Here is a 23,926-nt window from a genome sequence, read left to right as displayed (position 1 = left end):
AATTAACACTAATCCAATATTGCTTTCCATCAACCTCTGTGACAAATATATTTCTAAACCACATGTAAAATATATAATAGTGTTGCTGTTATTAATTAAGCCAGAGTGATCACCATCGTATATTCCCCAACTACAAAGAAATATGTGTGTTTGTCCATTGCTAGTTTACAGTTGTTAGAAAAAAGTAACACAGCGAAAAGCATAGTGTAAAATCACTTTATTTTAAAAGTTTAAGTCGATAAAAAATAGAAAATTTAATTATTTATTTAATATCCGAACACTCTCTCTCACGTGTGAGTTCAAATTTTCCTTTAATTAGTGAAGCCTAACACATAGAATATTTAATTAAAATAAAATGTGAATAACGAAGACAATGTTCAAACTTAGAACTTTTACTCTAATACCATGTTAAACTACAATTTATCAGAAAAGTTTAAGCTAATAAAAAATTATAAATTTAACCATTTAATTTATATTCTACCATTTATATTTCAGTCAATAATAATAAAAAAAAAAAGGGTACATGTACAACTTCAAAATGGGTAAAAGGCATTTTTCTCGTGTGTATATATATAATACACCCCTCATTAATTGCCTAGATGATTCTATAGCTTAGACAAATTTTATTATTATTAATTCTTTTTTTTGTTCTGTTTTCTGTCCGTCTCAATTGACAAATGGCTACATGTGCGTCTAATGGATGACACTTTCTGTTGTTTTTTCCTCCTAAACCGCATAGGATCTTTCTCCATTATTTCTTTGAAAAACTTATTATACGACGGCTATATGCCGGCGACTCCTAAAACCAGTTGTCCGGCTTTTATAACCGGAATCTGGTCGGAACACCACGTTCGGCGTAATACCTCGTAAGTCAACAACAAACGGTGTTTGTTTTGATTGGTGCTCTGGAAAATCAAGCTCAAATCTTTCTTCTCTATTCACGTAAGGTTTCACTCGACTATATGTAATATGTCACAATATTTTTCTATATATATGTAGTAATCTATTAATATATTAATGGAACCTAGCTATTACCATATTTTTAAAACAGTATTGTGTTTTTTTCATGTACAGTTTTAAGCTGTACAGGAGACATGCATGGATGACACTAATTAAGGTTAATTGGTTTTGATTTTGATCAACTAAAAAATTTAGTTTGGTTATTGGAGGGATCTCAAAGATGAAAAGTAGTTGATCGAGCAGGTTGATTAATATGGGAGGGATCAAAGTTGAAAAGTTGAAGAGTTGGGTTGTAGTTGGGTCAAGCTCAGACAAATTTAACTTCTGCATGGTTGGAGCCACGGCGTTATTGATGTTGTGCGCCTGTGCACTGCAACTGAGACCCCTGAGTGAGAAGATGACACCGAGGTTGTTGATGTTCTGGTCTTCTCATCACATTGACATTCCACCTCCAAGTGAGTACTGTTATTCTTGTTTTATTGGCACATATCATTGTGTTCAATACCTCTTATGGTTTAAGACATTTGTGGATGATCAATAAATGTGAAATAATTTTGTCTCAGGAGTATATGAAAACAATGGATATCTGATGGTTTCGGCAAATGGTGGATTGAATCAAATGCGAGCTGGTGTAAGTAATCTACTAGTTTCCTTAAATGTAGCCACTATTTGTATTAGTGTCTTCTGATTACCGTTGAGTTGGTTATATATGTTACAGATTTGTGACATGGTTGCCATTGCAAGATATTTGAATGTCACGCTTGTTGTTCCCGAATTGGACAATACCTCCATTTGGCATGACAGGAGGTGATAACTTTGATCGATCTGCTTTCATTTTCTCTTACTGAATCTTATTGAGAAATTCTTAACGAATTGCTGTACTCTGAGCAGTGAATTCCAAGATATATTTGACGTGAATTATTTCATTACATCTTTGAGAAATGAGGTCCGGATATTGAGACGGGTGCCTGATGAGCAGAAGAGAAGAATGAAGAACGCTACCATCTATTCCATGGAATCCAGTAGATGGTCCAACATGGACTATTATTACTACAAGGCACGTTGTTTCCCCCAATTTGATCAAATCATGCTTGGTTAATTTAATTGTGCGAGTATAATTTGTTTTCCTGTTCATGTGTTTGTTTGCATGCAGATTCTTCCCCTGATAAAAGAGCACCAAGTGTTGCATTTCACTAAGACTGATTATAGGCTTGCAAATAATGGGATTCCTGAAGAGCTTCAGAAGCTGCGGTGCCGAGCAAACTATGAAGCTCTGAGATTCACCACCCCTATAGAGAAAATAGGGAAGAAGATTGTCAGGATTCTGAGGCAAAACGGTCCTTACTTGGCTCTTCACCTCAGATATGAAATGGATATGTTAGCATTCACTGGCTGCAATGAAGGTTGCAATAAGACAGAAGTTGATGAACTCACAAAACTGAGGTGATCAGTTATCTTTGTTTCTAGATAAATCTTGATTTCTCAGAAACTTTTTAGCAGCATTTTTTGTTAATGTCCAACGCATAAAATTGTGTACATGTTATCAGATATGACACCCCATGGTGGGGACAAAAAGCAATAAATTCTATAAAGAAAAGAAAAGAAGGTCGTTGCCCTTTAACTCCCGAGGAAACTGCACTTGCATTGAGGGCATTGGATATTGATCCTAGTATCCAAATTTATGTTGCTGCTGGAAATATATATGGGGGAGAGAGAAGAATGGCTCCCCTCAAAGCAACTTTTCCAAATCTGGTTAGTTTATCAATTGCATGTAATCACTCACATGGTAGCCTTTGCTTAATTATTTTTTGTTTTTTTTTTTGTTTTTGTGGAACAGATTAAAAAGGAAACATTGCTGACAACCTCAGACCTTAAGCCCTTCCTGAAACATTCAAATATGATGGCTGCGTTGGATTACATTGTATCATTACGAAGTGACATTTTTGTGGCAACATATGAAGGAAACATGGCAAGGGTTGTTGAGGGCCATCGACGGTATTCAATATAATCTACCAATCGTTAAATTAATCTTAAAATTCATCGTTTATTGCAATTCTTACACAAAATTTATGTGGTTTAACTGTTTTATAGATATTTGGGGTTCAAGATGACAATCAATCTAGACAGATGGCTTCTAGTGTATCTGATAGATCATTACAAAAATGGGTCACTTAGCTGGGATGAATTCTCCCAAGAAGTGAAGACAGGCCATGCTGATAGCATGGGCAGCCCCACTCGAAGGACAGAGGTTCCTGCGAGACCCATGCAAGAAGATTATTTCTATAGTAATCCACAGGAATGTTTGCCAGCAATTGCTAAAAATCCAGAGAGGACATAATAAAACACGTAGGTTATGCGTTTTGATGAGGGAATTAGAGATGTGTTATTTCACCCTTTCCTACGCACACATCTCCTGTAATCAATTGAAAGACTATGATAGCATTGAATATGTTAAAATAATAATGATGTTTCACTGTAATGTAATGTGATCCCATTGATGACAACTTCGACCTTCAATATAACGAGAACTTAATTTGGAATGTCAAGTTCAAATTGTTTGGAGAAAAAGAAACATTCTCAAGCAAAAAAAAATACAAGACATGAGCAACCAACCTATGTACCAGGAAATTGGTCACCAGAAGGCTGCATTTGAGATTAGGTATGCTACAATCAGAATACAGGCAATGGCATCACTCGAACAGATTTCTTAGATGGAACTCTTGGAAGTAGAAATTTATAATTTAACGCTTCCGGACATCAGTCGCATGAAAAGTGTTGAAACCTAAGAAAACTAAAGACACAAGCATGTACAAAAACCAGGAGATGACAAAGAAGAAAGTAAACAAGAAAAATGGAGACTCATGAAGTGCAGTACTAGTTCTATGTTTTTAGCCGCTTTTGAGCTTGATCTGATTCCTCTCTGCAGCCTGCATCTCTTCGATGTCCCATCGCTTGATGGCTAGAGGGGGTATTCTCATGATCCTGGACAATGAAAGAATGATAGCATTACCTATACTTCTTCATACCAAAAACTGTTTTTTGTTCAACTCCAAAAAATTGGCTGTAAAAGTTGTCAGCAAAAAAAAAAACTTTTTTTTTTTTGTTGAAAAATGGACTGTCAGGCAACATCTAGTGCTCCACTAGCTCAGGAAAAAAGACAAAGAACCATTAAAAGATTCCACTTGGTCGAATTTGAATTCCCAAACTTCTTAAAAGTCTTTTTGGCAACCAGGGGAGTGAGTGATGAGATTGAGGGGTTCAAACGATAGGAATTGGAAGATCCTAAATCCTGGTTAACCAACTCTCCAACAAAAACCAATGGGCCTGATTTATATATATACCTTAGCAACGGATGTTCCAGAAATCATGCCTCTGTCTGCACGCTTCCCAAGATCAATCTGCACTGCGACATTGGCCTGCGACAGGTCCACCCCCGCACTGTGCAGTGCTTGTGTCAAAGTGTTCAACAACCTGGCCACCACCAAACCAATCCGTCATCAGCTTATACTTTAGCACCAAAACCCATGAAAGCCTTTGGGAAAAAGGCTGTAAGCATATGCCGTGGGTACCAGATAACATAAGAGAACAATAAAACCTAACTGGAAATGGGGCTGAGACACATTTTTCAGACTTCCAACTTTTGATTGATATATAATCAATAAATTTTTTGAAAAACTATAAAATGAAGGGAAAAATAATAATTAAAAAAAAAAAAAAAAACAGTGAAATGATGATATAATGCCCAAACAGCCTGATTTAACATCTACACAATATTACTCCTGATTCATAAACCACAAGAGAAGCCTTACTGAAATATTAATTAAGGTTGGGAAGTTTCCTAAAACAAGTCAGAAGTTAAACACACTAACAAAAAAAATGTACAAGCTATATGCCTCATTGAAACTGTGACTACGCTTCTTAGAACCACAAGTCCAAAATAGATTGTCAAGGAACAGTCTGTCACGCATCATATCTGAGACAAGAATAGAGGTACAAGAACTGGACAGAAAAAAGCAAACATGATGGGACTCCATATATAATAGTAGTCAAACTATAAAGGTGCTATGCCAAATATTTCTAAATCTCAAGAAGGCGGCTCATAGTTACTGAAAACAAGAAACTCCACAAACTTCTATTAATACCCACCCTTGAGAGTAAACGCTTGAGATGCTAATTGTTCCCCCTTCAATTATCAGCTCCTCCCGTTGGCTCAGTGCTTCACTAGTCATGGGACACTCAGTTGATAGTGCATCAGAAACTGGTCCTTCAAGAGGATGGGCTTGCACGCCATCACCTCTGACAGAAGCAGGCATGGGCAGAGGTAATCCCTTGTTTCCTAACTCAGGTTGATCCATTGATTTGCAGGTGATATCCCTGCTAGGATCAGATTCTACAGGTTTCTGTTTGCTTGCAAGCGTGGTTGGGGTTAGAGAGACATTATTCTCATCAAACTTCCCAGGAAACGCTGACCCCATACCAGAACCATTCTTTATGGTTTGAGGGTGACCAACAAAACTCTGAACACGCCAGTGACTATTTCTCTGTTTCAAGTAGGCGACTGAACAAGTTAGCAGTGACAAGAATTTCAACAGGCAAATAAACTTCCAATTTAAATGCATTCATCAATTCCTCTCCTCCACCACCAGTACGATTCCATTAGCAGTAAGAAAAAAATCAATAACCAGAAACAAGCTGTCTCTTAAATCAAGAAATGAATGCCTGTGTTATTCAATACTTCAGTAAATACAAGTATGCAGGTCGACCTAGACAAAGTTTTTCTCCAAACTGAGTTGGAGTTGGAGAAACTTCCTCCAACTTAGTCTCTAAAAATGACATGTGTCTCTTGAGCATGTGAAAAACACACGTTTTTTTAATAATAGAGGCAAAGTTGAAATAAATCTTATTAAAAAATGTGCATCTCGCATGCTATTAAAAAAACTGGATACATGTCATTTTTATAGATTAAGTTAAAGGAAAACTCTAACTGGTCAACCTTTGGCACAAACATTGCATGAATGCAAGTATAAGCAATTTACCCATGGCATCAACTTTGTGGGCTCAGAACTCCATCCCTGGTAAGAACCCTCATACTTTTGTACCTTCTCTTGTAAATATTGAACATAATCAATCACCTAAAATGAAACTGTGATCAGCAATCAATATAAGCACAAAAAAGTAACAACTAATTCTAAAAAATGTGTACTAGTTTATTCACTAAAAACTTACCTCTACTAGGAAGGATGCCGTATCTCTCTTTTGATCACTATGGGGTATGAGATCTCTCAATATCTGGAATCTGAAAGAAAAAGGATTAAGCTTCAAAAAGGTCTATTGGCATCAGACTTCATAAGATATATTATAAAAACAAACCACACATTCAAACATATCAAAATCTTTCAAAAACTCCTCCTCAACTCCTAGTAGAGCAACCTATAATTTTACCAGTTACAAACATAAAACTTGACAGGCTTGACATGTAACTACAGTTGGTCTGGCCATGACATAACAATGTACAGTTTTTACCTCAAACAGAACCAAGCCATGCAAGCTTCATAAGTAGTACATCCTTCTTTCCTACTCAAGCCGCAATATTGAATCTTTTTTTTTTTTTTTTTTTTTGTGTGTGTGTGTTTATAAAAACATAAGAGACAAGGTGAACAAATGACATGATTAGCTTCAGATGGATTACATTACAAGTAGTGTAGCACAAAACATGAAAATTGTCAACCTTTTGGTCTCTTACCAAAACTAAAATCTGTATAGAGAATGCCAAAAAAAAAAAAAAAAAAAAAAGGCCCACAAAAACCATAAAATCAGATACTGAAATTGATTCTAGGACACATGCCAATTAAATTGGAAATAGTACACATACCAATTAAATTGGGAATAGTGCCACCCAGGACCAAACTTATTGTCAAACTGGAGTAATCCAACTATACTATTCGACTATTCTGTTCTGATAAGTGATCATACCCAATACACCAGTTTTCTGTGCAACATTTGCAACTCTGATAAGATTTGGTCACAGTCCATACCATTCAACATTTGCAATTGATTGTTGTGAGGTCTCTGTTACTTTGAGTCTGCTTGCATAATGTAGGACCCATGGGGCAGTTTTTCTTCGTAGAATCAAACTCATCTAAGTTCATTCTCGAGCCAGGGGGAAATTCGTGGGAAATCAACCCCCCCCCCCCCCCCCCCCTCTCTATGTCCAGAATTAATAGATTTCTAGTTTTTCCGGATTAGGAAGAGCATTTCCCAGACCTGATTCAATGTTGTCTTCCTCAACCCTTATAAGATCATTTTCCATTTTACTTGACAGTGCGGGTATGTCTACAGGATCATGCTCATTTAATTTGAAAACATGTAGTTGAAAGCAGAGGGTTTTGTAGAAATAGTGAAACAGTAGTGGGATTCATCAGTTCCTAGGCGCTCCTTGTTTTGTCTTTACTAGTAAACTAAAACTTTGAAATTGACTTAAAGCGCTGGAAAAAAGGTCTTCGATAATGTCAACAAAAGGAAGAAATCCTTATTGGAGGAGATCCAGTCTCTTTATCACCTAGAAGAGGAGAGATGTTTTGTAGAAGAGGAGAGAGTCAAGAGGGCTAAGGCGAAATCAGATTTGGAGAATGTTGCCTTATGCAAGAAATTAGCTGGGGGGCAGAAGTCTTAAAAGAAGGGGATCACAACACGAGATTTTTTTCACTGCCTTGCCAACTCTTACTTCAACTCCAATCTTTGCATTGACGATATTGTTACCTCTACCCATGGGGAGATCAATGATACTATCATTCAGTATTACAAAAATATCTTTAATGAAACAGTTACCTGGTGGCCTAAATTAGATGGTTTTGCGTTTCCTTGTTTAGACTCCGCCAAAGCAAATTGATTTGAGAGACCATTCCAAGAGGAGGAAGTTCTTCAGGCTTTGCTTAGCATGGATGGTGACAAGTGGTCAGGCCTTGACGGCTTCACTATTGCTTTTTTTGGTCTTGTTGGGCTATAGTGAAGGATGACCTAATGTGTGTCTTCCATAATTTTACTGACATGAGTTGTTCAGGAAAAGCCTCAACACTACATTTATTGCTCTCATCCCAGAAAAGATTCGGTAATTGGAAGCAATGGATTTTAGACCTATCAACCTAGTGGGGAGTATTTATAAGAATCTCGTGACTCTTTCCTTAATCTGCAATATCCTTGAAAACCCACCCAGGGGAGGTAGATAGAATGCATGTGGATTCCAGTTAGCAATCACGACATTGAAGTGAAGAGCTATTATAAATCTTTATAGTATGGAGAGCATGGTTTGTTCCCCTGGAAAAGTGTTTGAAAGGTCAAGGCCCTGCCACGCATTGCTTTCTTTACTTGGACGAAAAATTTGGGTAGAATCCTCACAGTTGATAATCTTGGAATGCGAGGTTTCACCTTAGTAAACTAGTGTTGCCTATGCAAAAGAATGAGGAGACCGTAAATGACTTCCTCATCCATTGTGAGTACACTAGTGATCTTTGGCACTTGGTTCTCAACTTATTCGGAGTTTCGTGGGCTTTGGCTGCAATCTATGTTCCTAATTTTCCCTCTCTCAATCTTCTAAATCTTGTTAACTTTAAAAATTTTCAACACCTTTAGGGTGGCTGCGTCTCTTGTACACTTTTCATGTACCCATGCTTTGCCTTTTTTTCAATAAATTATTATTCATAAAAAATAAAAAAATAAAAAATAAAAATAAAATAAAAAAAATCAATGATAAACCCGTTTACAAAATGGTAACTAGCCAACTAACACCCAGATCAAAGATAGAAGAAAGACTTTAGAACTATGATAGAGCCAAAGGGAATGTAGATATGACAACAAACAGCAAAGTACCTTCGCATCATATTCTTAATTTTGATTTTTTTGTGAAGAGAATGAGCTTGATATGATTTATCGAGAAACAGAAGTTCCTCATATAGATTAAAAAGAACATAAATAGAAACACATGCTCAAAACCATTGATTTTATTGGACAAATTCCTATGTATGGAATAACACAATTTTTTGTCCAAAAAGAAGGAAAACACTTCAAGCTTCAAAAAATTTGGGATCTCATCATATATATATCTATATATTCTGTATTGTAAAAGATAAAGAAGCTTCGATAGTACTGGACTTATACAAGGCTAAAATAATTGCATTCATTAGCACCTTTCATTCTTGCAACTCTTGCCAGCAAACGAGATTGATGAAATAAGGCAACATAAGTTCACCACCCATTAATAAAACAATTAAAAGGAATTGGATGAAATATGGCACCATGAACAAGACAATATGACTTTCATGCGGTCTCTGTCCATCACATATCAAAAAGTCAGTTATTTAATGTCCCTTTCCCTCTCAGTTCTCAAAGAAATCAAAATGCATGCAGTGATGAAGATAATGATATCAATAAAAAGTTTTCATAAAACCATAAAGCCTTGTGATGTGAAGGAAAAACACTAATGTATTACACTCAGGCTACAGCCCAACCCCACTATGTGATATTCTACCTGTAACAAAAATTCGAATGGTGTGATATGCTACCTAAAACCATGAAACCTCGTGATGTGAAGGAAAAATGCTAGTGTTTTGGTCTACAGCACACACCCTACAATGAGTAATAGGTTGCCAGTAACGAAAATTCTAATGGTGCAGCCCATTGATATTAGATATTCATGACATTGATCACACATACAAACACCTCATAAAAGGTAAGGCAGCTAAATCCAATAACGACACCAAGCTACTAACCTTCAAAAACTGCAGAGTAATTGTTATTAAAGACTGCAGTTCCTAGATTCATGGTTATCAAAAAATTTACTCTACAAAAGGATTTGAGGCTATACTGATATGACATCAGGGAATGTACTAAACAGGAAAGACAGTCAAATATACCTCTCGTTGATTTTGCTCCTCCTCCTCTGCTCTGTGACCGAGTGTTTAGATCGCATTGCATTAGCCTTATCATCGTTCTTGGCATCTGGTTTCAGCGTCAAAATCCCCACATAAGAACTCAAATTTCAAAACGGACAAATGAGGCGCAGTCAGCAGTAAAGTCCCAATATTCCAAAAAACAAAAATGAAAACATAAAAGAAATAATAATAATAATAGGAAACGAAAAAAAAAAAAAAAAAAAAGTTTAAAATTTTACCCTTTTGTAAAACAGTTCAGACCAAACATCCTCAGCAAACAAAGTCGAAAAACCAAATTTTAAGACACAAACGTCCATATTTTTATTTTGCAGTAAATACAAGCCTCTATATCAGTTTCCAAATTCAAGGGACACTGAGAATTCGACAATTATTAACATGTGAAACCAAAATTAGCCCGAAAGAGATCGCACTATGCTTGGCTTCAAAACAAATTTAAGAGCAAACAATACCAACAACAACAACAAAAACCATCGATTTATTACATAATCTCGTACAAAGGAAAACGGATCTCCCAGAATTGGATCTAACACAACACATACAATGTCAAGGCGAAAAACACAAAAGGGTTTGTCTGAATACGGGAGAAACCTTTGCTGTTGGCGTTGTTGTTGTTACCAGTGGAAGAAGTGCCATCTTTCTTGGAGCTGAACTCTTCTTCCTCGTACTCCTCGTCCTCCTGATTACCCTTTCCTGTTCTCATCCTTCTTTATTATGAAAAAATACTATTTCTTTCTGCTCAGATTTTCCCTATGAATCTGAAAAAATATTAAAAAATAAAAAATAAACCCAAAAATAAAAAATAAAAGATAAAACTGTAAGATGTAGGGAAATAAAGGAGACACAGAAGCTGGAGAAATAACCTCTGCAAGGGGTGAAAAATGGGAAAAGAGTTTAACTTCAAATGGTTCGCCGGCTGAGATTTCAAGATTGCGATGAAAGTTGGTATTTTTCTTTCTCTTTTGGGTTCGCCGGTGATAACAGCAACGGTCAAGCTATGCCTCCGGCTCCTCCAATGCCTTCCGAGTCACCATGGCTCATTCTGGGAGAATTGGATGGAAGCAAGAAGTCGCATGTGAGTTTGCTCACGTGCTTCCCGTGAGGTTAATTTTTTTTTTTAATGAACAATACAAGGAAAGGTGAATTCCCGTGAGTTAGCCTGCCTTCCATTTTTTGTCTTTTTTTTTTTTTTTTTTTCTCAGTATTTTACCCGAAAATTACAATTTATAAAACCGGCAGCATAAGACTGTCTCTAAGAGATAGCTCAATTATCTGTGTTACTGTGTATCACGTCTCATAAAGTGAAGGTCACTAGTTTGAATCTCTCCTCCCCCTTAACACACGCAAGACTGTTCCCAAATGATAGCTCAATCGGCTGTATATCACGCTTCATGAAGTAAAAGTAATTAATTCGAATTCATCTTCCCATTTTCTTGTGTGAACATATTAAAAGAAGTATCAAAAGTGTAGAAAAATAAAAGATGGTTAGAAAGATATGATCATATATTTGTATAAAAAAGTTGGTAAAAATATCAAAAGTGTAGAAAAATAAAAGAATATATTAAAATAATCCTAAAGGTAAAGAATTGAAATATATTGGATGATACACTGGACATTTACCAAAATTATATAAATTTTGATTTAAAATATTTTACTACGGGAAAAAAAAAAAAAAAAAAAGTTTGGTCGATATTTTAATTATCAACAAGCTAATTAACGATAATTGGCAAATCCTTTTATTTTATTAATCTTTAAAAAATTTAAAATTTCATCAATGATCTCGACACCTTAATGTTGGTATTTGAAGTTATTTGCATGTGTTCCCTTACTTTTTCCAAAAGAAAAATTTTGATTTTATGTATAAAATCATTTTCCTTTATTAATTTATTAATAGGATCATGGATTATCGAGAAGGTTGGCGAAAGGATCTACTATAATTTTGTGTCCGAATTTTAGGAAAATGAGAGAAGGGTACGGAGTTCAAGTGCCCTAGGCAGCAAGTGATCGAGTCTCGCAACCTCTGATAAAGAAATTTAGAGAATAATAATCTTATGTTAGCTCAAAAAAAAAAAATAATAAAGTGGGTATCCTTTTTTCATGCAGGGCCAGCTTGTCATACAGGGAACAACCAAATTCAGATTATGGGTTGGTAGAGGACTCTAGGCACCACCTCAAACAGTTGTATACTTTTATTTAGGGAATCGTTGAGAAATAAATTGATTAAATACAGATTAAGGAATCGTTAACGTTGTATAATTATTCATCATCATGAAAATTTTGTCATAATCTGAAAATTACAAGAATACTCCTAAAACTGGAAGATAAAGACAAATAAAAATATACAATTGGGTAGCTAGGTGGTAATATTTAAACTATATTAACCGGACTTTATGAGCAGAAGAGAAATGTTTAGCAGCAGCAACCATGGTGGCCTCTGGCCCGCTGGGAGACCCGGCTTTTGTACTCTTTATAATTTCGTCACCTTCACCGGAGGCCCTGAAGCATATTGAAGCTAATGAACTCATGAAGATATTTGACCAGTACCGTGGACTGATCTCTTTATTATCCTTGCCCATCTCTCTTGCTCTAGCTCAACGTGTATATATATATATATAACTCGACAAAGATCAATTGGCCGGAGAAAATAATATTGGAGACCAAGTATATATTCAACTGCAAATATGATCAATTAATTGCTTGTACGTAGTTTGGAATCCATGTTTAATTGCCATTATATAAGCTCAGGTTTCTTGATGGTTACGATAAACCTACATGTGTAAAAGTTGAAAGCTCAAAGGGAAAGATCGTCGCAATTTGGTGATCATGTCTGTCAGCAAACCGTTTCAGTTGACCTTGTCTTAATTAGTACTATGTTGTTAGCAGCTGAAACTGTCGTTGACACATGTTGCATATATTGTTGTTATGCTATTGCTTGGCTTGCGAAATCAAGGAAACTTCTAGGCACTATATATATATATATATATATATATATATATATATATAATTTATTCACCTAAGGCTGATGAAACTTACACTTTTTTCTTCAGTTGAATTAAAAAAAAAATGAAAAAAAAAAAAAAAAAAAAATTGAAAAATGCAGATTGTGCACCGAGTCAACCTTCAAAGCATGTCAAGGGCGGCCGGACTGACGTCCGCTAAGCACGAGTATGATTTCGTTAAAAATTAGAAGTTTGACGAAAAGCTGAAAACGTGATACATATTATATATTATTTGATTATTCTACTTGAGAAATATGGGGTTCGTTGATCATGCTCTTGGGTGATTTTTTTTTTTTTTTTTTTAGTTTGAAAAGTGTTTTGATGGAATATCTGTTAATGTTTTTACTTTTTTTCTAAAAAGTAAAATCTAAAAAGCATTATCGAATGAACCCGTCTTTTTCAAGACACGCTTTCTGGGTTTTTTTTTTTTTTTTCTTCTTTTAAGAAATACAAAGAGGAAGAAGGTAATGCATGCCAGTTTTTAGCGTACCAACCATAATAAAAATGTCATATCTTCATATTCTAATATCAGATAAATACAATTTTAATAGCAATAGCAAGCTTATTCAAAGGGCTACAAATTCATATTTCATGAAAACTTTCTAATTTCAACGTTCAATGAGTTATAATGGGTCACAAAGAAAAATATAAAAATTGTTCTCAAGAGCCTCAGTTGAAACCCGTCAATCCACATCTAAACAAAGTATTAGGCATCTTCAATACTTATTCTCAAGGCGTCCAATCGAAGTCCCGGTCAATCCTCATTCAACCAATAACGGTTTTTAGTATTTGTAAGGTTTATCTCTAGTCTCATTTGAACGAGACTTAATTCCGCTCGAACAATATCGCAATTTGGTGTTTTATTTCGTTTTTTTTCTTAGGGTTACAGTTCTATATTCCATGTTAACTCAATAAAGGTGTTTCAGGCTGCAATTTATGTTGTATTTTTGTCTGTTTAGGGTTTAGAAGCTCCCTAGCTAGCTAGAATTGGATTTTCTTCTATTTTTCTACAAATCTTTTAATAATTTTCTTGATTTAATTTGGGAAAGAATTGTTATTCTTTTATATATATATAGGTTTAATTTACCCATACTACGTCATAAGGCTAGGGGGGAAGCACGCGTTTATAGAGGATAAAACTGAAATACATCTTTAAATGCAAATTCTAAGCTAATTTGACAGGTGATATAATGATTGCTTCATTACTTTGCCTTCAAGCCAAAGCCAAAGACCCTTTGACTTGACTATATTTTGTTAAATCATCACTAAATACAACAGACTTATCTATCACCTTTTCCTTTTTGGTCTGAGACCAAGTCCATGAATCTCGGTTGCAACAACTATATATATATGGTATCACAGTGGAATAATGGGCCGCGTGGCAAGGTAATGAGCCTGGGCCTGGGTACCAACAGCCTGTTATGGACTGTAAAATCTATAGGGCCGGGGGGAAAATGGGTACTTGCTTGCACCCCATCCTATTAATTATAAACTGCTTTTAAAGCTCAGTGAATTTGACCCACAATTGAATTAGACTGATGACAAGATTGGGCCTTTTTGTAATTACTGGTTTCAACAGTGGCATAATGGACATTAAAACTTTGCTAGGCCCTGTAGTAATTACCCTACAATAATCCCATGTACGTGCGCGTCTTGTTGGAAAAGGACGTACTTTAATTATTGGCATGAATTGCATTAATTTTGATTGAGATCGATGATCATGCTATGTGAATGGAATGCATACTCTAACCACATCGTTCCATATGCATAACTACATTTTGCTAAATTTTATGCTCATTTATCCGGCACATACTTGTGTACGTACATGTATAGCATACTACTGTACAAAGCAATGGCTTCATGTAAGAGGAAAAGAGCAGTGATTTATATAACACCAGCGTGCACATTGTTCATACACACCGATGTTATATAAATCACTACTTAAGAAGAAAAACTTTGGGTGAAGATAAGCATGCATGGCCATGAAAAAAGAAATTAACAAATCCTCATTCGAATTCATGGAGGGTTTATCTGTTAAAAATGGCTCGTCCACAGTAGTACACGGCGGTCAAAAGGCCGCAAATCAAGGCAAACAATAGGGCGTGTGGGTGCGTGGAAGATTGAGATTTCCAATAATTTATTATCATTATCACATTGTAATTGTGTAATTGTAATGTGAGAGAGTTCTTTTTATAATATTATAACACCGGCGTGCACATTGTTTTATGCACACCGGTGTTATATAACTACTCAAGAGGAAAAACTTCCGGTGAAAATAAGTATGCATGGCCATAAAAAAGAAAATTAACAAATCCTCATTCTTCGAATTCATAGAGGGTTTATCTATTGAAAATGACTCATCTACAATAGTACATGACGGTCAAAAGGCCGCAAATCAAGGCAAACAATAGGGTGTGTGGGTGAGTGGAAGATTGAGATTTCCAATAATTTATTATTGTTATCACATTATAATTGTGTAATTGTAATGTGAGAGGTTCATATAAAATCTCTTTTATCCCAATAAATTTTGAATCATCTAAAATTTGGTCAAATATAGACAACAGTGTCTGCGGCAGCCAATGAAAGTTGAACATGTGGAATCTTTGTGTTCTTTCTTGGGTACAGCACTTCTAGGGCAGAGCAGCAGGTCGTAAAAAACTTACAAATCAAAATAACTAGGCCCTCTTCACGTACGTTGAAAAAGCAGACATTGATAATGTTCATAGTACTGCAGCTTCCTTAGAATCACAGCAACATTAATATATATTAAACCCCACCACAATATTTGGAACCGTTGTTATCGTTATTGATCAGGAAACCTAACCTTCTTCTAACCCTAGTCATGGTGGATATATATATATATACACGAAAACTGCATATTTAAACACCGCCCAGAAAGAGTGGTATTAAATTAAAACAGCAGGCTCACCACTACTTGACCAGTAGAGGAGAATCCATGTGCGCCTCCACCACCGCCCGCCCACAGAATAATTCCGTTTGAAGATTGCTTTTTTTTTAGCGAATCATATTACAAATTTGTCTGTTCCGTACAGAAATAACTTTGCTCCATCCCTTTGAGTTTTGTCCGTTGTGATTTGTATGCGCTTACAAAATACAATGCATGCATCTGGTCGCTATCACACTGCATGCATTTTGGGTTTTCTCAGGTCTTGCCAGTCAAAAGAAAACTAGGATTAATGGGGTTAGATTAATTAACCATAGTCTTTATATTCTAGTGTTAAATATATTGTGAATCTATTGGAGAGCGGAAGAATAAGAGAGAGACAAGAGAGAGACAGCGAAAGCATATAATAGACTACATCTTTTTTATTGATAATATCATTACAGAGACCTCTATATATAAAGAGATTATGAGTGATAAATAAGAAACTCTAAAATATATAAGTCAACATAATAAAATAATACCAAATATTATAGCATCTAGAAAACATGAATAAATATAAAAGTAAGAAATTAGAGGACTCCATACCATGTCATGCATCTAGGAAACTGCAGTACAGTGTAATCTTTTATTATTGCTGAAAAAAAGGCCATAACTTTGCATATATCTAGTTCATCAACCTAGCTAATAAACTTCTAATAATCGACAAAACATTTAAATCCAATTTTCCACTAACTGAATAGATCTTAGATTCCACTAATATAATACTTGAAAACAAACACACATTTTTTAAAATTAGTATATAATATTATTCTAGAGTTTATAATTTTAAGTAATTTTTTTTTAAAATAATACTTATCTTAATTAATCCTACTGGTACATCAACATCGTAAAACAAGGAAGAGGATAAGGTTTGTTGTCGCTTGATTCGCATTTCGTTCAATGCATTATGATTCAGTGAAGAGTTTTGGAGCAACACAAAAATTATTTGTACGTTTGGTTTTATCTATTCCAAACCAAGGGCCGAGGGCGAGGGGCTCGGAGAAATTTCCCAATACGTACGTATTACAGGTTGGTTCGTAAAAGTTAATCAAATAGTGACAGGAACACGTGGCAGGATAATACCGACAGATCAGATAATACAGTCATGACCCACGAGTTACCATCAAATGCAGTACGCACCAGTCTCCGGCTTTGTTGACTGTACGATACAGTGGGATCTGTGACCGGACGGTGGGATCGGGTTCTCTACTCTCACGATAAACCTCGCTAACTGATCGTAGCCATTGAATCATTATTCACGGTTGGATTTTCTCGTGTCAAGTTGATTATCTTTAAAATAAAAGTACTTCTTCTTCTTACGTGTGATATCTAATGCTTTAATGTTTGTGACGGGCTCCTGAGAGACCAGAAAATTGATAACGCCCCGTCAATGGACGCACGTCCCATGTGCCGACGTGCACGTAACGACTTCTTTAATCGTGCAAAATGACGGTAAATTTGACCAACCAATATTATATTGCTTCTATTCGAAGGGCAAATATTTAAATGGATTTTACTAAAATATCTCTTATCAACAATACTTGAGTGTTCACCTTTTTCTTTTTTATTATTAAAATTATACAATAAAGTAACTCTTCTCATCTCCAATGTTTATTATGTAACAATCAACTTAAATATAAATTAAATTCATGTGGTTTATCATCTTATCAAATATCTCTTTTGGATTTCAAAAGTCACAACTTCGATCGGTCCTATGTGTTTTTTACATTTGTTAAAATGATCTTTCCATAATCAAAAAATTAACAAAATTTTTACCACGTGTATAAAAAGTTAGGTAAAAGTAAAATCGGGCCCATAAAATGTTGTTATGTGCACATTCTTATCATATTAACGTACCATTTTAAAAAGAGATAGTTCAATCAGCTAAGACCACGTCTAATGAAACGAAAGTCATTAGTTTGAATTTCTTCCCTCTTCTTATGCAAAATGAGAAAATTCCCTCTTCTTGTGCAAAATGAGAAAAAAATGTGGCAATGAAGAGAATCTCCACTATAGGTGGTGATCACTCTTTAATACATGGTTTGCAAGAGACCCCAACCTTGTAGAGGTGGTCACATGAATAGGGTTGTTCCCTACGACCTGCCTTGTCCCGTGCTAGAGTGGGTCAAGGAAGAAGTGAACCCCCACTCTGCGGGTGGTTCATGGTGGGATTGCCCCATCTTTGCAGGATGATTGTGGGACTCCTTCCACTTTGTACAGGTGGATTAAAGGGTTGGAGAGTTCCATGTGACCCGCCCTATCTTGCCTTTGGGATGGATTGCTAGGGACCCCACAAACCCTTGTAAGGGTAGGGATCCTCTGCAAGCCTCCTCAACAAGGGTAGGGGAGGGTCATTAGAAAACCCCACCTTTACTCGCATAGACATCTTTTTATTTTTATTTTTATTTTTTAAAAAATTAATGTGACTTTTAAAATAAACATAAATTTAACGGTAAAAAGATGTGACTATTTGTGTTATAGGGAGAGTGATGTGATTATTAAAATCATCATTAAACTTGTGATTAATCATTATTGAATTTTGATCAAAGAGTGATTTTAATAGCCACATTATTCTAATAGGACACAAGTAGACCTTTTAGAATTACTCGATTATCTTCCATATTCATTTGAATTGGATAATATCCGATTAGTTATATTACAGAAATATTTTTATCTTTTTACTCTTTGAAGAAATAAAAATACTATTCTAATATAACTAAAATCCTAATTCATATTAAATTGGGATTCTTTCATCTTATTAGCAAGGAAAGCAGCATTTGATTTTATTGGCTAAAAAAGCATAGACAAAGAAATCCATATATAAAGCAGTGTACTCGAGTGGCTGAGTGACTTTCTCAAAACCCCATAAGTAAAGAAACTAAGAAAGCACCCAGCATTGGTTGAATAAACTCATATCTTCCTAAATAATTAAATATCACATTTTTTCCTGATAATTTCTATAATATAATTAACTTATTCTGAATCATCAACATGGAGGGTACAAATATGTCAATTCATGCTATCATGGACCCATCTAAATCACGAACTCGCACTTTCCACCACTGTCTGCTGCTGCCTAACGATAACGTGCACTCCCACTCCCTGACAATGATTCCATTCTTTAGGGAAACACAGGATCTTTTGCCATTTCCTTCCAATGCGTTGTGAACCGTCAGATCCTTCTTCCCTGATAGATCGAAACGGCAGCAATAATCACCTGGTACTGAACTTTCCCTCACCACGCCACCCATTGAATTCGAACCCTACGATCATTAATCACCTGAAAGAACTTCGGCATCCCTCTCACATTAGACCAAAAAAGAAAAAATATAATGCTATACTTCACACCATAGTTACAGTACACTGACATGATATGGGTTCATAACCTTTAGATTTTTTATTTTTTTTTTAAATGCTATATTTTTAGTGTATACTTTTTGATGAAAATTGTTTTTTTCCAAAATAAAAAACTGCGATTTTTTAAAAATACCTATTAAGCCATTCGACGTGGAACATAAATTCTCTCAAATTTATTTAAATTAAATAATATCTAATTAATTATATTAAAAATATATTTTCATCCCTCATTTTTTTTATGAATTAACTAATTAAATAATATGATATTATTCTGCTCAAATAAACTAGAAAAAATTTTAACACATTTTACGGACCTGAGTGAGGGGTGAATGCGGTATTCTAATAAATTAGTCGACTATCGGATCGGCAAAGAAATTGCAAACACACCCGACGGTGACCCGCCACGTCATTGTCCAATCCTTTATCTCCACGTCCCCAACCCATCCCTCTCTCCCCTCACCCCACACAATCCCCACATTTAAACCCATCTCACGTCCCAGATTTACTCACCGCTTCCAGATCCAGCGGCCCCGGATACGTGTTCTAGAGCCTTCGTCGAATCACAACCTAGGCATAAACCAGAGAGCAAGAAAGAGAGAGAGAGAGTGAGGAGTCAGGTTTCTAACCAGGGTTAGTTTTTTAACCGGGCTTTACGCGCTGAGTTAAAGAACAAGCAGAGGGCGAGTCACACAGAAAGCGCAGAGAGAGAGAGCAGTAGAACAAAGACAGGAACAGAGACAAAGGGCTTGTGGATTGGAGGGCTATAATTCTCCCGACCCCCGAGTCAACTGGGACCGATTCCTTGCCCTTGAACCACCCTTCTGATTCCTCTGACTCGGCACTTTAGCCCCGTTTGGGTTCTTCGTCAAATTGAAAGGTCCTCTAAAGGCCGGCGTCGCTCAGATCTCTCATTCTGGTAAGTCTCTCCAACATTTCTTTTCTCTATTCAGGGTTTCGGAGGTCTCAACAACGTTAACAGAAATTTTCCCACAATGTTTCCCCCAATTTGATTCTGAAGATATCCATATGTTCTGATGGTATCGAAATAATGTCGTCAAAAGCTGTATTTTGGGGCCACCTGAGACATTCCCTTTTCTTACATTTCTCTCCGTGACCAAACGTAGCTTCGACGATTTTATCGAAATATCCGCTTTAGTGTCCAGTTTTTGCAGTTTCCTTACGTTTTCTGCACTTGGTGGTTGTTCAAGTAATAGAGGATTTGTTTTGGAGATAAGACAATTTTAATCAAGTAAATGCTCGGAGGTTCTTGTGCGACAGTCGATAGAGGTTCTGCATGTATTTGCGGTTCCGAGATCTGAACGGTTCTTTAGATTGGCGAAGATTTCAGACCTGCCTTATTTAAAACCAGTAGCGCGCATCGGTTCATTTTCGATTTTTTTTTTTTTTTGGAAATGGGTCAAGAGTTTTGTTGATCTTAGTCCAAATTAAGTGAATTGCTAATTTAGACTCAGATTCTTACTGTGACTTGGCCATTTATGTGCTATTTGATACCGTTAGAATTTATTTTTGAATCAGTTGTAATCGCTTTTGCAGATTCTCGCATTATTTGGGCGCAATGGCTCCCTGGATGTAGCTAGCATCGAGCTACATCTCGTTTCTCCCTTTGTTTTGTGTTTTGGTTCTTAGAGAATCTTGGGTGGGATTTGAATTTGAGTTTGTTGATTGATGATTGTTGGGGAGACTTGCTCTGCTCTCGAACGATCGCGGTCGGCTTTGGAGTTGGGTGTCTTCTTGGGAGGGAAGGAGATCTCTTCCACTGCCACCTCTGTTGCCGGCTGCGTTAATGTCTCGTGAATTGGACAGTCCTGTTCAGACCCAGATGGCAGTGGCAATCTTTAAGAGTCCGCTTGGGGAGTGCCATGGGAACAGGAGAATGGATGGGAAACAACAGCCTGCTGGGAGGAGACGGGTTTTTGTGCAAACTGAAACTGGGTGTGTTTTGGGGATGGAATTAGATCGCTGTGACAATGCCCATACCGTGAAGAGGAGGTTGCAGCTTGCCCTTAATGTCCCGACCGAGGAGAGCTCACTCACTTTTGGGGATATGGTGTTGAAGAATGATCTTAGTGCCGTACGAAATGATTGCCCTCTTCTTCTTACACGGAATCTTATGCATAGAAGCTCGTCAACCCCTTGCCTGTCTCCCACTGGGAGGGATATCCAGCAGAGAGATCAGAGCAGTCCCATTGAGGTATTAGGCCGGTCAAATCGCTTTACTAAAATGAAACCACTGGTCAAGGACATTGTGAAGGCAATTAAGATAGGTGTTGATCCTGTTCTTGTTCATGGTGGACTTGGCGGTGCATACTATTTTAGGAATAGCAGAGGTGAGAGTGTTGCAATTGTGAAGCCTACAGATGAAGAACCTTTTGCGCCAAACAACCCAAAAGGCTTTGTTGGCAAAGCTCTTGGGCAACCAGGTTTGAAGCGTTCGGTGCGGGTTGGGGAGACGGGTTTCAGAGAAGTTGCGGCTTACCTTCTTGACTTTGAACACTTTGCAAATGTGCCTCCCACCGCCCTTGTGAAGATCACTCACTCAATCTTCAATGTCAATGATGGGGTGAATGGGAATAAGCCTCACAAGAAAAAGCTGGTAAGCAAGATTGCATCTTTCCAACAGTTCATCCCTCATGATTTTGATGCCAGTGATCATGGGACCTCCAGTTTCCCAGTTTCGGCTGTGCATCGTATTGGGATCTTAGACATTAGGATTTTTAACACAGACAGGCATGCGGGAAACCTTTTAGTTAGAAAACTTGATGGTGTTGGGAGGTTTGGTCAGGTGGAGCTCATTCCTATTGATCACGGCCTTTGCCTGCCAGAAACTTTGGAGGATCCATATTTTGAGTGGATTCATTGGCCTCAGGCTTCAATTCCATTTTCAGAGGATGAGCTTGAGTACATAAAAAATCTTGACCCAGTTCGGGAATGTGAGATGCTGCGTATGGAACTTCCCATGATTCGAGAGGCTTGTCTCCGAGTCTTGGTTCTCTGCACCATTTTCCTCAAGGAGGCTGCTGCTTTTGGTCTCTGCCTTGCTGAAATTGGTGAGATGATGAGTAGGGAATTCCGCCGCGGTGAGGAGGAACCCAGTGAACTCGAGGTTGTGTGCATGGAGGCAAGGAGGACCCTAGCAGATGAGGTGTTATCCCCTAAAGCTGATTCTATAACTGAGGATTTCCAATTTTATCTAGACTGTGAGGAACTGGAGCCAGAGTTTAGCCCAAGGATCGCACTAGATGATTATATGACAAGAGCACCTTTCCAAACTGGAATGGTGGGTGGTTATGGCCGCCGTTCACTATCTACACTAGAGGAAAGCATCAAGGAGGAGGATGAGGAAAGTGAAGGAGAAGAAGAGCAAGAGGGAATTGCAACTCTGCCAGCTCCTGAAAAGATCCCAACCATGTCAAAGCTTTCCATGTCGTTGAAGTATACCGTTTTAGGCGAGAAGAATCTAAAGCTCCAGAAACATGCTGGATCAAAACTTGAAAATGGCTACTTATCCAGTACATCGTCTGCACACAGGAGCGCAAATGAGCAGCTTCCTGCAGGCATGAGCTTCGTGAAGCTGGCAGACATGAGTGATGATGAGTGGACAATATTTCTGGAGAAGTTTCAAGAGCTGCTGGACCCAGCTTTTGAGAAACGGAAGTCTGTGACCATAGGTCAGAGGCAGAGGCAGAGGCTTGGTACTTCGTGCCAGTTTTGAGATCGAGATTCCTGTAGTTGCTTGACCGAGAGGAAAGAATAATAAGACTTTGTAGGCTTGTAGTTGTGGGGGTGAAGGATTTGTTAGGATAGGTTTGGTTTATGGGTTTTCTTGCAGGCAGTGTTTCTAGTTGGGAGCAACGGTATTAGTGGTTGCTGTAAATATTTTTGGTAACAACCAACTTGTGAGCTGGGTAGAATTTGGTGTATTCCTTTGTTTCGTTTCTTTTACTTTTTTTCTTTTTTTCTTTTTAATTTATTTTTCCTTCCACTCCATATGGACTTGTTTTATAAATAATTTGTAGAATGCCATTCCAAAAATGAAAATGATGTGAATATAGTCTTCTGTGTTTCTTCGACTTATCAGAGAAATGGTGTTTCACTATTGTTTTCCCTCTATTTGTCTTGGCTTGTATCTTTATCCTGGAGCTTTGGTGGATAAACACTGGATTAACAATCACATGATGGAGAATGGGTCCGGTCAAGTTTGCTTTCTTACTTTTTCTTGTGGAATGAAATTAGTAGTCAATTTCACCTTCAACTTCAGCGTGCAGAAAGACTGCAAGTGCCTGTAATTATTTCCCAGGGAAGTGGGATCTCATCTCATAATGGATTTTGCTTGTTTATTGGTTAAGATGTTCAAGTTTTTCTTCCTTGGTGGAGGCCTATCTTATCATTAACTGGATTGCAATGAGTGAAACAAAGGGAAAATAAATAAATAAATTTGTTAATCTATAAAAAATGTATGTAATCGATTGCTTATAGTGATGTCTTGTATCCAAACTCAAGTGCTTATCATAATCACTAGCAAAGAAATGAATTCCACAAAAACAAGCAGCGCCCGCCTGCCCACCGCCGCCGTCTAAATTTTGTCGGATGTATTTTTTTTTTTTTTTTTTTTTTTTTGTAAGAGTCGGATGTATTTTTTAGTCGGTAATGAAAAAGACGCAAGTCTTGTTTATGTCATGCTTTAATGCTTTGTTCAAATT

General features: G+C 36.9%; 3 protein-coding genes across 3 annotated transcripts; 2 read left to right on the top strand and 1 right to left on the bottom strand.

The window, feature by feature from the left end:
* The first annotated feature begins 1,213 nt into the window (after nucleotides 1-1,213).
* LOC132178409 (rhamnogalacturonan I rhamnosyltransferase 1-like) lies at nucleotides 1,214-3,298 on the top strand. Its single transcript, XM_059590848.2, has 8 exons — nucleotides 1,214-1,415; nucleotides 1,524-1,591; nucleotides 1,679-1,767; nucleotides 1,852-2,017; nucleotides 2,114-2,403; nucleotides 2,508-2,712; nucleotides 2,798-2,955; nucleotides 3,052-3,298. Exons 1-8 carry the CDS (start codon nucleotides 1,214-1,216, stop codon nucleotides 3,296-3,298), a joined length of 1,425 nt encoding a protein of 474 aa, XP_059446831.2.
* A 156-nt stretch (nucleotides 3,299-3,454) lies between these two features.
* On the bottom strand, nucleotides 3,455-11,013 carry BIM2 (BES1-interacting Myc-like protein 2). Its single transcript, XM_059592162.2, has 8 exons — nucleotides 10,769-11,013; nucleotides 10,497-10,663; nucleotides 9,870-9,954; nucleotides 6,187-6,256; nucleotides 5,997-6,092; nucleotides 5,107-5,501; nucleotides 4,302-4,431; nucleotides 3,455-3,942 (listed from the first exon to the last, which is right to left on the bottom strand). The coding sequence occupies exons 2-8, from the start codon at nucleotides 10,606-10,608 to the stop codon at nucleotides 3,841-3,843; spliced, it is 990 nt and encodes a 329-aa protein (XP_059448145.1). The 5' UTR covers nucleotides 10,609-10,663; nucleotides 10,769-11,013; the 3' UTR covers nucleotides 3,455-3,840.
* Nucleotides 11,014-19,734: 8,721 nt separating this feature from the next.
* LOC132177302 (phosphatidylinositol 4-kinase gamma 7) lies at nucleotides 19,735-23,296 on the top strand. Its single transcript, XM_059589565.2, has 2 exons — nucleotides 19,735-20,121; nucleotides 20,760-23,296. Exon 2 carries the CDS (start codon nucleotides 21,010-21,012, stop codon nucleotides 22,936-22,938), a length of 1,929 nt encoding a protein of 642 aa, XP_059445548.1. The 5' UTR covers nucleotides 19,735-20,121; nucleotides 20,760-21,009; the 3' UTR covers nucleotides 22,939-23,296.
* The last annotated feature ends 630 nt before the right edge of the window (nucleotides 23,297-23,926 follow it).

Source organism: Corylus avellana, chromosome 4, assembly GCF_965113065.1.
Source record: "Corylus avellana chromosome 4, dhCorAvel1.hap1.2, whole genome shotgun sequence".
NCBI classification, from domain to species: Eukaryota; Viridiplantae; Streptophyta; class Magnoliopsida; order Fagales; family Betulaceae; genus Corylus; species Corylus avellana.
The sequence above is the reverse complement of the archived record's forward strand: the minus strand, read 5'-3'. Positions and strand labels throughout refer to the sequence as shown.

Coding starts and splice junctions, on each gene's coding strand:
- LOC132178409 (XM_059590848.2), top strand. CDS start 1,214: ATGGGAGGGATCAAAGTTGAAAAGTTGAAGAGTTGGGTTGTAGTTGGG. Junction 1,416..1,523: donor CATTGACATTCCACCTCCAA/GTGAGTACTGTT, acceptor ATTTTGTCTCAG/GAGTATATGAAAACAATGGA. Junction 1,768..1,851: donor TCCATTTGGCATGACAGGAG/GTGATAACTTTG, acceptor TACTCTGAGCAG/TGAATTCCAAGATATATTTG.
- BIM2 (XM_059592162.2), bottom strand. CDS start 10,608: ATGAGAACAGGAAAGGGTAATCAGGAGGACGAGGAGTACGAGGAAGAA. Junction 9,955..10,496: donor CAACAACGCCAACAGCAAAG/GTTTCTCCCGTA, acceptor CGCTGAAACCAG/ATGCCAAGAACGATGATAAG. Junction 5,502..5,996: donor CCACAAAGTTGATGCCATGG/GTAAATTGCTTA, acceptor TACTTGAAACAG/AGAAATAGTCACTGGCGTGT.
- LOC132177302 (XM_059589565.2), top strand. CDS start 21,010: ATGTCTCGTGAATTGGACAGTCCTGTTCAGACCCAGATGGCAGTGGCA.